The sequence below is a fragment of the Mus caroli genome, unplaced genomic scaffold, assembly GCF_978045245.1.
Source record: "Mus caroli unplaced genomic scaffold, Mus_caroli_1 scaffold_13, whole genome shotgun sequence".
Classification (NCBI taxonomy): domain Eukaryota; kingdom Metazoa; phylum Chordata; class Mammalia; order Rodentia; family Muridae; genus Mus; species Mus caroli.
In genome coordinates, this window is record NW_028227268.1 from 68,497,901 (window position 1) to 68,510,297 (window position 12,397).

At 36.7% G+C, this 12,397-nt stretch overlaps 1 protein-coding gene across 7 annotated transcripts in view; it reads right to left on the bottom strand.

Annotated features, from left to right (window-relative positions):
* The window catches only part of Rapgef6 (Rap guanine nucleotide exchange factor 6), a 177,236-nt gene that overhangs the window by 115,225 nt on the left and 49,614 nt on the right, over positions 1–12,397 (bottom strand). For all 7 annotated transcript variants that reach the window (XM_029483210.2, XM_029483211.2, XM_029483209.2 and 4 more), the window contains exon 6: positions 10,230–10,373. In XM_029483210.2, coding sequence (XP_029339070.1) covers positions 10,230–10,373 — 144 coding nt within the window. The remainder of the gene's footprint in view (positions 1–10,229; positions 10,374–12,397) is intronic.

Genomic DNA, 12,397 nt, shown 5'->3' on the forward strand with positions numbered 1-12,397 from the left:
GCTGAGATTGCAAGTTTTACCCCTGACCTGGCTATAGACTGAGTTCAAGCACAGCCTGGGTAGCTGTTGAGACCCTGTCTCAAAGTAAGACGAAGGCTGGGTAAGTAGCTCAGTCAAGAAACAGAAGGTGCTGAGGTCAATCACCAGCACTACATTACCTTATCTTTTACATTATCTCACACTGAGGTTAAGCCTGCCGTTGGGAGGAATGAATATGATCACAGTACAGTTATACATTAAAACATCACAATAAAACTATTTTCAATAGTTAATAGTAAAATATTCCAGCCAGGCAGTGTTGGCGCACACCTTTAATCCCAGCACTTGGGAGGCAGAGGCAGGTGAATTTCTGAGTTTGAGGCCAGCCTGGTCTACAAGAGTGAGTTCCAACACAGCCAGGAGTAACATGAGTAACCATGTCTTGAAAAAAAAAAAAGTCAAATATTCCAAATGATTAGTAAGCCATCTTTTTTCAGTCATTCTGTCTTTCAGTGGGTGAGCCTATGCACACACATGCAAAGTGCTAAGTATTCAAGCACTTTTACCATTGAGCTATATTCCAGCTCTTCTGCAGCTATTCTAAGTATTCGGTAAGAAAAACTTAAAATCTATCTAAAATCTTTAATTCTCACAAAATTATAATGTACTGGCTATGCCGTAAATACTGTGACAAAAAAAACCCAACATTGGCAAAATATTCTGTATATCTTTAAGAATTGCAAACCTTTAGCACCCTAGCATGAAAAATTTGATGGCTCTAAATTGAATAAAAGAGACTAGCAAAGATGCAGGCGGATGGATCTCTGTGAGTTCGAGAGCAGCCTAGCATATACATAACAAAGTTCCAGACCAGCCAGAGCTACACAGTAAACAAAAATTATCAAATAAAAGCATTTCTCATTTTTTCTATGAATTGCTGACAATAAGGCAAAGAAAATAAAGGACTTTACAGTGGTTATAACCCAATCCTCTGTAAATGCTTTCACAGAAACTAGAATCTCTTTTTTTTTTTTTTTTGAAAAAACTTAGTCTTATAAATTTATTCAAATGATTTTTTTTTCAAAGAAGCATTCAAACTTTATAATTAAATTTTGGTTAACTTTTTTTTTTGTACAGGTACATATTCTAAGTTGAACATATTTCCCTTCTGTTCATTCTCCCTAAAGCCCCCTTTCTTACCTTTCTCCCTTCCATGTCTCTGTTCCCCTAGGTAATTCCACTTCTATTTTAATCATATATACTACATACACACATGCATATATCTATATATCCACACATAGAAAACATTTTGTTTGTCTGTGGCTGGTTACTTCACTTAATATGATTCTCCAGTTGCACCAGTTTTCTTGGTAACAATATAACTTTATTCTCATGCGTGCATGTGTATATGTGTATATGTATGCACATGTGAACATGTGTATGTAGTATATGTTGTAGTTAGAAGCTATTGTTTTAGGTGCTGTCCATCTTTTTTGACAATCTTTAACTGGCCCAGAACTTGTTAAGTAGAATAGATTGGCTGGCCAGGGAGCTTTGGAGACCAGGATCTGCCTGTTCACTGCTGGGGTTACAAGCTTGGGACTTCCATTACTAGCTATTTAAAATGTGGGTTCTAAGAATGGAACTTGAGCTGTCATGCTTGCAAGGGAACATCTGCCCAGCTCTCAATTCCACTGTGCACACGTACCATACTTCCCTTACCGGTTTCTCTGCTGTTAAGCACTAAGTGGTTTCATACCTATTTTTACTAGTGCTGCCATAAGCACTAGTGTGCAAGTGCATCATTTCTGTGATATGCTGACTTGGAGTTCTTCAGGTCAATACCCAGGAACAATACAGCTGGCTCAAACAGCAGACCTACTTTGAGTTTTGAGAAACTGTCATATCGATTTCTTTAAAAGTTGGACTAGTTCAGAGTCTTTTTGTTTGTTTGTTTTTTTGTTTTTTTTTTTTGAGACAGGGTTTCTCTGCATAGCCCTGGCTGTCCTGGAACTTACTTTGTAGACCAGGCTGGCCTCAAACTCAGAAATCCGCCTGCCTCTGCTTCCCGAGTGCTGGGATTAAAGGCGTGCACCACCACGCCCGGCTAGTTCAGAGTCTTATGAAGACTGTCAATATAGCATTTTCTAAATTGCCTGAAATATATCCTTTCTAAGAAAAAAATTATTAATCCAAGATATCATACACATAAGTATTCTGGTAAAAATCCTTCACTAACTAATTTAGTCTTACTGCTAGCTAAATCATCAGATTTGTCTCAGTTGATCAATTATGTCCCCCTCATAATTTACCAAATTCCTGACAGTACCTAGTAGGAACACTACCCGACTCAAGCAGCGATATATATGCAAACATGCCACTTCAAGAATTATCATCCAACAAAATCCTAGGTACTAACTGCTTGGTTTAATCTATTCAGAAAACCAAAATGTCTAAAGTAAGGTGACTTTCTTCAGCACACAGGAAGACTAAAAGCAAATGACTCATATATGTAAACCATAGACAGACCTCAAGAGGAAATACAGACTCTCTATGTCTTATGATATGACACCAACACCAAATAAAAATCTGGAGAAAGAACATACTAAAGTTGAAACTAAAGTATGCAAGCAACACACACACATGTAGGTGCCCCACACATGCACACATAAGAAATTATAAGTACTTTTTAACTCACCATACACAGAGCCAAATGGAATAAACATCCTTTCATTTAGCAATGCTATAGCTTGTAATTTTTTCTAGTGTGATTAATATACTGAGATACATATCCACAATTTTTCATAGAAAATCATTTTAAAAAACAAAAACCTAGAAATAAGTTTAATGACCAAGTATTAGAAGCTCAATGAACAAATAATGACATATTGTTTTAATGAATATTAAATGTGCTAGGCATGGTGGTTATGTTTTTATAGTTGTAGCTATTAGGGGGGCCAAGCTGGGAACATCTCTTGAGCTCAGCAGCTTGGATCAATCTAGGCAACATGATAAGAAGTTACCTAAAACAAAACAATGTTATAAAAAAGTTTAAAATTTTACCTTTTAAAGATAAACTTTCATTTTATATATTTTTGTGTGTTTTGCCAGCATGGATGTTTGTGAACCATGTATATGCCTGTGTACCACCTGTATGCTTGGTACCCAGGGAAGAGGGTATTAGAACCCCTGGAACTATAGATGGTTGTGAGGGTGAGAATCTAAGTCTGGTTGTCTGTAAGAGCAAACAGTGCTCATGAGCATTCAGCTATTTCTATATCTCCTAAAAATTTAAGTTTAAAATGTTAGAACATAAGGACATCCAGCACAAGAAGGTCTACAGGATTCTAAACAGGGCTGACCAGAAAATATCTTCATCATCACATTTTATAATCAAATTGTCCGAAGAATAAGAAACAGAATTCTACAAATTCTTCAGAACAGTGCCTGCCATATCACACTGAAGGAATCTGATTAGGACTATGCAGGCTTCTCAGCATACTTGAAGTATTGTAAGAGATAAGCTGCCACTTGAGAATGTTAGTCCCAGAGAAATTGAGGGAAAGTCCAAGACAGGCAGAAGAAGTCATTACAAGACAAGCTTCAGAAAAATTACTTAGGGAAATCCTCCAATAGTGAAAGACAGATCAGAACTACCAGGGAAAACATACAGTGTAAAACTCAGAAGAGACAAAATGAAAAAGAGAAAACAATCCAACATCACCATTCAGTAAAACATACAGTTCAATAATAGGAAAAGAAAAGGACAAAGGACAACCAAAATGATGACAGGCTTAGTATACTCAGATGCAGAGGGCCAGGTTGTACTAGGCCCTGGCTCCAAGATCCTCAGCCTCAAATAAACAATGAGAAGAAAATGATAGAATAGATAAAATGATAGAATTATGCCTTCATCAATAGTAATCTTGTATATAAATACATTGTCCAATTAAAAGACACAATTGTTACATGGATTATTTTTTTAAAGGCCCAACAAGATGGGGCTTTTATCAGTAATGACACACAGAGAACACAGTGACAGACTAGACAAGGCAGCCCATGCAAAAAGAACCAAAAACAGGCAGATACCTGAGAATAGACTAAGAAGAACTTAGAAATTAATACAACTGTAAGGAGCTAAATAGAGATTTAGCCAGCACCCGAGCAGTTGAAATCCTTTAAAACAAATGAAAATAGCAATAAAACTAGGATACAATAAAAACAGTACTAAGAATTTCCTTTCAATCGTTACATACAGCAAAGAACAGAATAGCAAATAATGTAATAATGTACCTCAATGACATAGTAAGTAAAACCAAACTAAAAACAAAATGACTAAAAACAAAAAGAAACAGCAAAGATTGGACGTAATGCAAGAGGTCAATGAAATTAAGAAGTGGGGAGGGGGATGAGAACACGGATCTGAGAATGCACGTGGAGGACAGTTAGAGAACAAGCTTGTGTTGTTGGTCCTTGCGGTCTATCTACCTTGTTTGAGGCAGGTAGATGTTCTACCTTGCTTATAGCTATTCTACAAGCTAGACAGTGAGTGAGTTTCTGGGAATTTTCCAGTCTCTAGCTCCCATTTTACTGCAGAAGTACTAAGATTAAAAGAGATATACCACTCACACGGGTTTACATGGGGCTTCTAGGGGATTAAATTCAGGTCCTCATGACTGTTCATTTGTTTGCTTTTTTTTCTTCAAATATAAAAATCAACAAAATTTTTCTTTTCTTTTTTTGTTTTCTTTTAAAGATTTATTTATGTATACGAGTACACCATTGCTCTCTTCAGACACACCAGAAGAGGGCATCAGATCCCATTACAGATGGTTGTGAGCCACCATGTGGTTGCTGGGAATTGAACTCAGGATCTCTGGAAGAGCAGTCGTTGCTCTTAAATGCTGAGCCATCTCTTCAGCCCCAACAAAAATTTTCTAAAGTGGAGGGGAACAGAAAACTTAAACAAACTACACACACACACACACACACACACACACACACACACACACACACACACACAGAGAGAGAGAGAGAGAGAGAGAGAGAGAGAGAGAGAGAGAGAGCGTGCCTTAAAAACTTAGTAAACAGGGGCAATGGAGGAAGCTCAGTGGGGATTATTTTAGTTCACTATTGAAAATTCATTTATAAAAGGGTTAGCAAGCCAGGTTTACTGGTGCACAACTTTAATTCCAGGACTATAATCTCTGTGACTTTGAGACTAGATAGATAGATAGATAGATAGATAGATAGATAGATAGATAGATAGATAGATAGTATTTCTCACAGCAGCAAGTGCTCATACTCCCAGCACTGGGAAGGTGGAGACAGGATAATCTCTAAATTTTACTGATCAGCTAGACTCGCCTACTTGGTGAGTTTCAAATCAGTGAGAGATCCTGTCTCCAAAAAAGATAGTTAACAGTGCCTGAGGAACAGCAACTTAGTCTGTCCTCTGGTCTCCACATGGGTACCTTCAAACACATGCATACACGCACATACACATGTTTATGTCTGCACACTCACACACAAATAAGAAAGCTAACAAAATACATCACATCAGGGCAAAGTATATTGCTCTCTTCTCTTCCCTCTCTGTCCTTTCTCTCCTTATCCCCTACCTCCTCTCTCTCCACATGTTCATGGCCGACCTCTACTCCTCTTCTTCCCCTAACCCCTGCCTTTCTCTGTCTCTACTACCCCATCAACTCACCTTCCCATGCCCTAAACTCTATTCTGTAAAGCAAACAAGCAAAAACAAACCAACCAACCAAACAAAAAACCCATCCTATAGTCATTCTCTATAAATTTGGTAAAAATGAACACTGCTTCATGATAAAAGCCTGATTAATTATATCTAGAGAGATCACAGACTAAAGTTAATAAAGGCTACACATAAGATAGAAATGCACCAGCATTATACTGGGAGGAGAAATGCTGAAAGGGTTTCTCTTAGGTATGGTGATGTTCACTTGTATTGCTTATTCAATATAGAATCTTTGGAAATTTTAACCAAGGAAATTAAAATGTAATAATAAAAGTATTACAAATAGAAAAGCAAACTACACCTGCTTACAGATATGATTCTCTACACAGAAAAGCCTTTAAAAAATTAGCAATGTTTCAGAAGTAAATGTGAGGGACATACTTAAAAAAAAAAAAGAGATGCCTAAAAACCCCAGCAAAGGATTATTAGAACTGAAAAATGTGATAAATTTGCAAAATTAAAAAGGTCATCATGCAGATGCTGGGTAGAGAGGTCACTTGGTAAAGTGCTTGTCCTGCAAATATCAGAACCTGCGTTTAGTCCCCAGTACTCATACTACAAAAATAAAAGGATCAGAAATGATGTGGATGTATATACTACAGTGATGGGGAAGCAAAAATAGGACTTGGCCAGTCAGTGAGAAGAGACTCCCAATAAAATAAAATAAAATAAAACAAATGCAAGGAACGAAACCTGAAGTGGTTCTCTGGCCTTCCTGTATACACGCACCTGTACATACATTTATGAAAATTGGTAGTTTAAAAAAATTCAGTACATACAGGTCTCACTGAGTAGCCCTTCTGGAAGGCCCAAAACTTGTTACATGGACAAGGTTGGCCTTAAACTCATAGAAATCTGTCTGTCTCTGCCTTCTGAGTATTAGAATTAAGGGTGTATACCACATTGTCAGGACTCATTACTATTTTTAAATATATAGAAAAAATGAAGCTACTGAAAAAGATATCATGAAACCAATATAATACTTAAGAGGTATAAATCAAACAAAGAATACTCTAACCCCAAACATTAAAAAAGAAATACAAAAACTTCACCAAAACTAGCCTAGAATTGAATTTAACAAAGGAAGTCACAGACCTCTAAAATGAATTCTTTCTATGTTCATATACTAATGTTTGGGGGCTGGAGAGGCGGCTCCGTGGTTTGAGAGTGTGTACTATTCTTATAGAGTCCCACAGTTCAGTCCCCAGGACTCACATGGGCAGGTTACAACTTCCTCTAACTCTAGCTCCAGGGCATCCAACACCACCTTCCAACCTGTATGAGCACAGACCTACATACAAATAATGTTCCTATCCACAGTATCCAAAGCAACTTGCAGGTTCAATGTAACCCCTTTCAAAAAAGGTATTCTTAACAAGACAAGGGGGAACCCCCCCCCCAAATTCTTATGGAAACACAAACAACCTAAAATAGACAAAAGGAATATAGAACAAAACTGTAGGCATCACAGTATCAACTTCAAAAACAGCACTAAGCAAGAATAAACAGAAAATGCTGGCACTAGTGTAAGTTCAGAACAGAAGAGATAAAAGACTTCATTAAAAAAGAAAAAGAAAAAAAAGAAAAAACAAACAAACAAACAAACCACACATCTATAGTAGATAGATTCCCAACAAGGTGCTGAAACTACCAAAGAAATAACAGCCCTTTAATAAACATTGCCAGGAAAATGGATAAGCATATGTATTTCTTACCTTGCATGAAAGAACAAAGATCTACAACTTCCAAAACTACTAAAAACCAATTCAAAAAACACAGAAGATACACTTCAATGCTGAATATAGGCAGTACTTGAATATAAGCCTAAAAACACCAACAATAGGAACAGAAATGACAAATACAACTATAAGTTTCTATACAACAACAAAAAAAACCCCCCAAAAGTGTAGAGAATATAAAAAATTCCACCTATTCACCTAACACAAGATTAACATCTATAATAGTCAAGAAACTCAGAAACAATAGGAGAAGCTCCACATAATGCCATAGAGGGAAAATGACTAAATGATCGGAACACTTCTCAAAAGGCAGCAATATAATGATCAATCAATATAATCTTAAGACATCGAGCATAATTATTCAATAAATCAAAATTGTAATATGATATCATCATAGCCACCAATAAGTCAACTGTAAAATACAGACAAACCAAAATCACAAAATGCTGACAAGGATGTACAGGTAAAAGAAACTCTCACCCTCTATAGATGAGTTGTAATTAGAAGAACCATTATGGAAGACAGTATAAAAACACCTCAAAAAGCTGAGCCTAGTTGGATATGGTGATACCTCTGCCCTTCTGCCCCCTTCCCTCCCCTTGTGTGTGTATCACAATTCAAAGCCAGCCCTGGCAATAAAGCAACAGCCTGTCTAAAACAAAAGAAAATGAAACATGCTAAAGAGCAACTCCCATCCCTGGTATACACGAGTTGATGCATGAACCCACCAATGAATGGACAAAGACAAAATGTAGTATATTTTCAAAATGCAGTTATTATCCTGACATAAAGATGAATTCTGTCAAATGAAGCATGAAGGAAGGATCTGAATTACATTAAGTGACAATCAGATATAGAAAGACAATGCATTCTCTCAAGGCGAAGCCAAGAAAAAGCCAATTTGGGGCAGTGGTGACAGTTCAGCAGGCAAAGAACACAGGTTCCGAGTTAGATTTCCCATCACTATAAAGGTAATGACGGTACAGGTACATACAAATATACAGAAACTTGGAGCTCAGTGTTTCATTGGCTAGTCAATCTAACCAAAATGGTGAGTTCTAGGTTCACTGAAAGACTTTCTCAAAGTTAAGGTATAGAGCATCAGAGGGAGATACTTAAATTTGGATTCTAGCTTCTATAGGGCACACACACCACAGGTGAATGTACCCTCACATACCCATGCAGAAACATGGACAGACAGTCAATCTAAGCAAAAGGTGATTAACAAGAGGTTAGGGAGAGTATTGATGGAGATATATAAAAGGTTGGATTGATCGGTGTATACTGTATGCAAGTGTTGACAGGACACTGAATACCATTAATATAGTCTATAAAAAGTACACATGAACAAATACTGAGTTCCAAATTAGTTAACTGTGGCATATTGTTATAATAGAGCACTATACTCTCATTCAAAATGTAAAAGGAAATCTAGCAGCACTCAAAGATTTTAAACTATATATAAGCTTTTAAAAATCACAACATGTTTAAAAAATTTAAAATAGACATTGTATATAACAAGGTAAAAGACAGTTTAATTAGTAACAGGAAATTCATATACATATAACGTATACGCGCGCACACACACACACACACACACACACACACACACAGAGAGATAATATACCTGGTAAAGGGCTCTCAAGACAGGGTTTCCTCTGTGTATACCTGGCTGTCCTCAAACTCACAGAAATCCATCTGCCTTTGTCTCCGGAGTGCTGGGATTAAAGGTGTGGGCCACAACTTCCCAGTAATAAACTGTATATTTAAAAAGAAACTGTTTCTCTGTATGGCTCCAGTATTAGTTGCAAATTTTGGAACCAGTATGTTTATTTTCAGAAACAGAACATATTCTATTAATGAAATTAGGCAAATGTGACAGACTCTTTAAAGCTGCCTTGAATCCTATTCCTATTTTAGTAAACCAATTTCCTGACTATCCTCTTCTACCCTGTCATACAATGAGAGCATTTCTTTCCTGAAAACGAAAGCAACAGACTCTTGTCAATTTCTGCAACCAACTCTCCCATCTCTCTAATATTGTCACTTAAAACTCAGACCAAAGGAGGACAGCTGTAGGGCAACCTAACAGTTCTGAAACTCTGCAGTGCTGACTCCTTAGAAGACATAATTATGGAATTTCCTCTTTAAAATGCCCATGGGCCTATTCTTCAAATTACTTCATTTCTCAGTCTAAAAAGATGTTATCTGCACCAACAGAGTTAAAAAAAAAAAAAAAAGACTTCTAAAGCAACAGCTTCCTTTCTCTGGCTTTAACAAAGTTCAATGTTTCATTTGCTTCTTTACTTTAATACACATTTCTACACTAGTGCCTGTTTTTATGAGTGACTAACAGTCCTGCAGGCCAAGGAAGAACTGCCGTAGTTTTCTTTCTTTTGTTATTTTTTTCCATCATATTAAGTTTTCCCATTAGTCGACTGCCTGAGTTCTCAGATTCAATTTATATCCTAATTCAGTCACTATAAAGGCAAGAAAATTCACAAATTTATGTACTAAGCTACCACAAATACTTATTTTGGTTAATTGCTCTAAGTAAAACTAAAGCTAAAGCAAAATTCCCACAGATAAGAAAATTTCTAGTTAATCCAACAGTCAAGTAGTCATGTTTTTTAAAAACTGTTTATTTTACAATAACTTTTACAGGTAGAGACCAAAAACCATTTAAATTAAAGATATTTTATGTGAAAATCAAGGATCCATAAAAAAGTCTGACATATACTCACAGAAAGGTAGTTATTAATATCCACTCCATCTATTATGGTTTGGCGTTCTCCTTTATAGTTAATTTTCCGAAACCTTCGTCGAGACTGTCTGGCAGGAATTTCTCTTTGTAAAATACTGTCTTCATTATCTTTGGAATTCTCTACCTGAAATACATGTTCAGATTCCTGATTAAATATCCAGTTTTTCCATCTTTCTGACAGTCTATGAAGTCTTAAAAGGCTCATAAGGAAGCGTCATTGATTCCTGCCAAGAACGTGCCTGAAGAAACAGTCTGTACAAGGCAATGTTCTGAGTTGAAAGAGATTAAAGACAATGTTTTTATAAAGAACTAGAGACCACAGTTTCCTTCCAGGAAACTGTCTGTCTTGAGCACATAAACATATCCGTCTAAGTAAAGTCTCTTACCAGAAATGAAGGCTGTTAGCTACACCTACACATTCAATAATTATACCTTGGCTGTTAGTCTAATTACAAACTGCCTTATTATGCATTTACTTTACTTACATAACAATCATGGCTATCATTTTAGTGAACTACTGAAAAGCAAAACAAAATTACTCTATTATTTGATAGAAACTCTTTTTTTGTCCACCTTAATGCATAATAACATCAGTAAGGATGGCAACTTTAAAAACAACAGAGAAGCTGTTATAGAGCCCACTTAAAATAGACATATTATATATATATATATATATATGTGTGTGTGTGTGTGTATGTGTGTGTGTATATATATTTCATTCTGCAACACTATCTCCATTTACTATCTCTAGGTAAAAAACAAAATGAAACCCCCAAGGACTAGTATCTTTCCAGCTCATAAGAGTGACCCTTACTAAAGGTGAGCTGGCAGGCCTATCTAATTGCAAAACCTGTAATCTTGACATAAGACTGCTATCCAATTACAGAGTATATATCACTACTATAAAAACTAACAATATCGCCGGGGAGTGGTGGCACGCCTTTAATCCCAGCACGTGGGAGGCAGAAGCAGGTGGATTTCTGAGTTTGAGGCCAGCCTGGTCTACAGAGTGAATTCCAGGACAGCCAGGGCTACACAGAGAAACCCTCAAAAACAAAACAAAACAAAACAAAACAAAAAAAAACCCACAAACAAATAAAAAAAGTTATTTTAAAAAACAATATTTTTAAAAGATTTATTTTTCACTAATATGCCCATATGTGTATATGTCTGTGTGAGTCATACTACACATGTGCGGGTACCTAGGGAGACCAGAAGAGGGCATGGGATTCCGTGGAGCTGTGAGCAGCTCTATGTGGGTGCTGGGAACCAAACCTGAGTCCTCTCTAAGAACATTCTCTTCAGCTCTCCAAACTTAAATCTTTGTTCAAACCTGTACTGTTAAGTTCTAAATTATACTTTATAACTAACCTAACATAGAAATTACTTTTTTTTTTCTCTACAACTACTTTTCCTACTAATGTCACATCTCTCTGCTATCACAAAATATGCTTTAGGCAATGAATTAAGTAATTCAGTCAACAATCAATTTCCAGCTCCATGCTTATCTTCCAAAGAGCAGATCCATTTCTCAGGCGGTCAATATTGTTTGTACATGTCCCTCTCCTAACACCTTTTCTTTTCTTTTCTTTTTTTCCTTTTTTTTTGGTTTTTCAAGACAGGGTTTCTCTGTGTGGCCCTGGCTGTCCTGACACTCACTTTGTAGACCAGGCTGGCCTTGAACTCAGAAATCTACCTGTCTCCGCCTCCCAAGTGCTGGGATTAAAGGTGTGCGCCACTACTGCCCAGCCACCTTTTCTTTTAACAGTATCATCACCATCCCTTACCTGAGTTTTAATCACTTCAGTCTTATAATACATCAATAGTGATCCTGTTGCTTTAGACAACTTCTCCAATCGCATACTGTAGTCAGATAAGCTACCAAGATAATCATCCTGTCAGGTGTCCTAATATGACAATGGACAGCCAATGTTTACTATACTTACTGAAATTTTAAAAATTCATCTTATGTGTATAGGTTTTTTTTCTGCATGTATGTCTGTGCACTACATATGTCTGGTGTCTGCAGGGGCCAAAAAGTGGCACTGGACCCCCTGGAACTGGGGTATTGAAAACTGAACTCGGCTTCTCTAAAGAACAGCCAGTACTGTTAATCAGCATCATCTCCCTACCCTTGATAAATTTAAA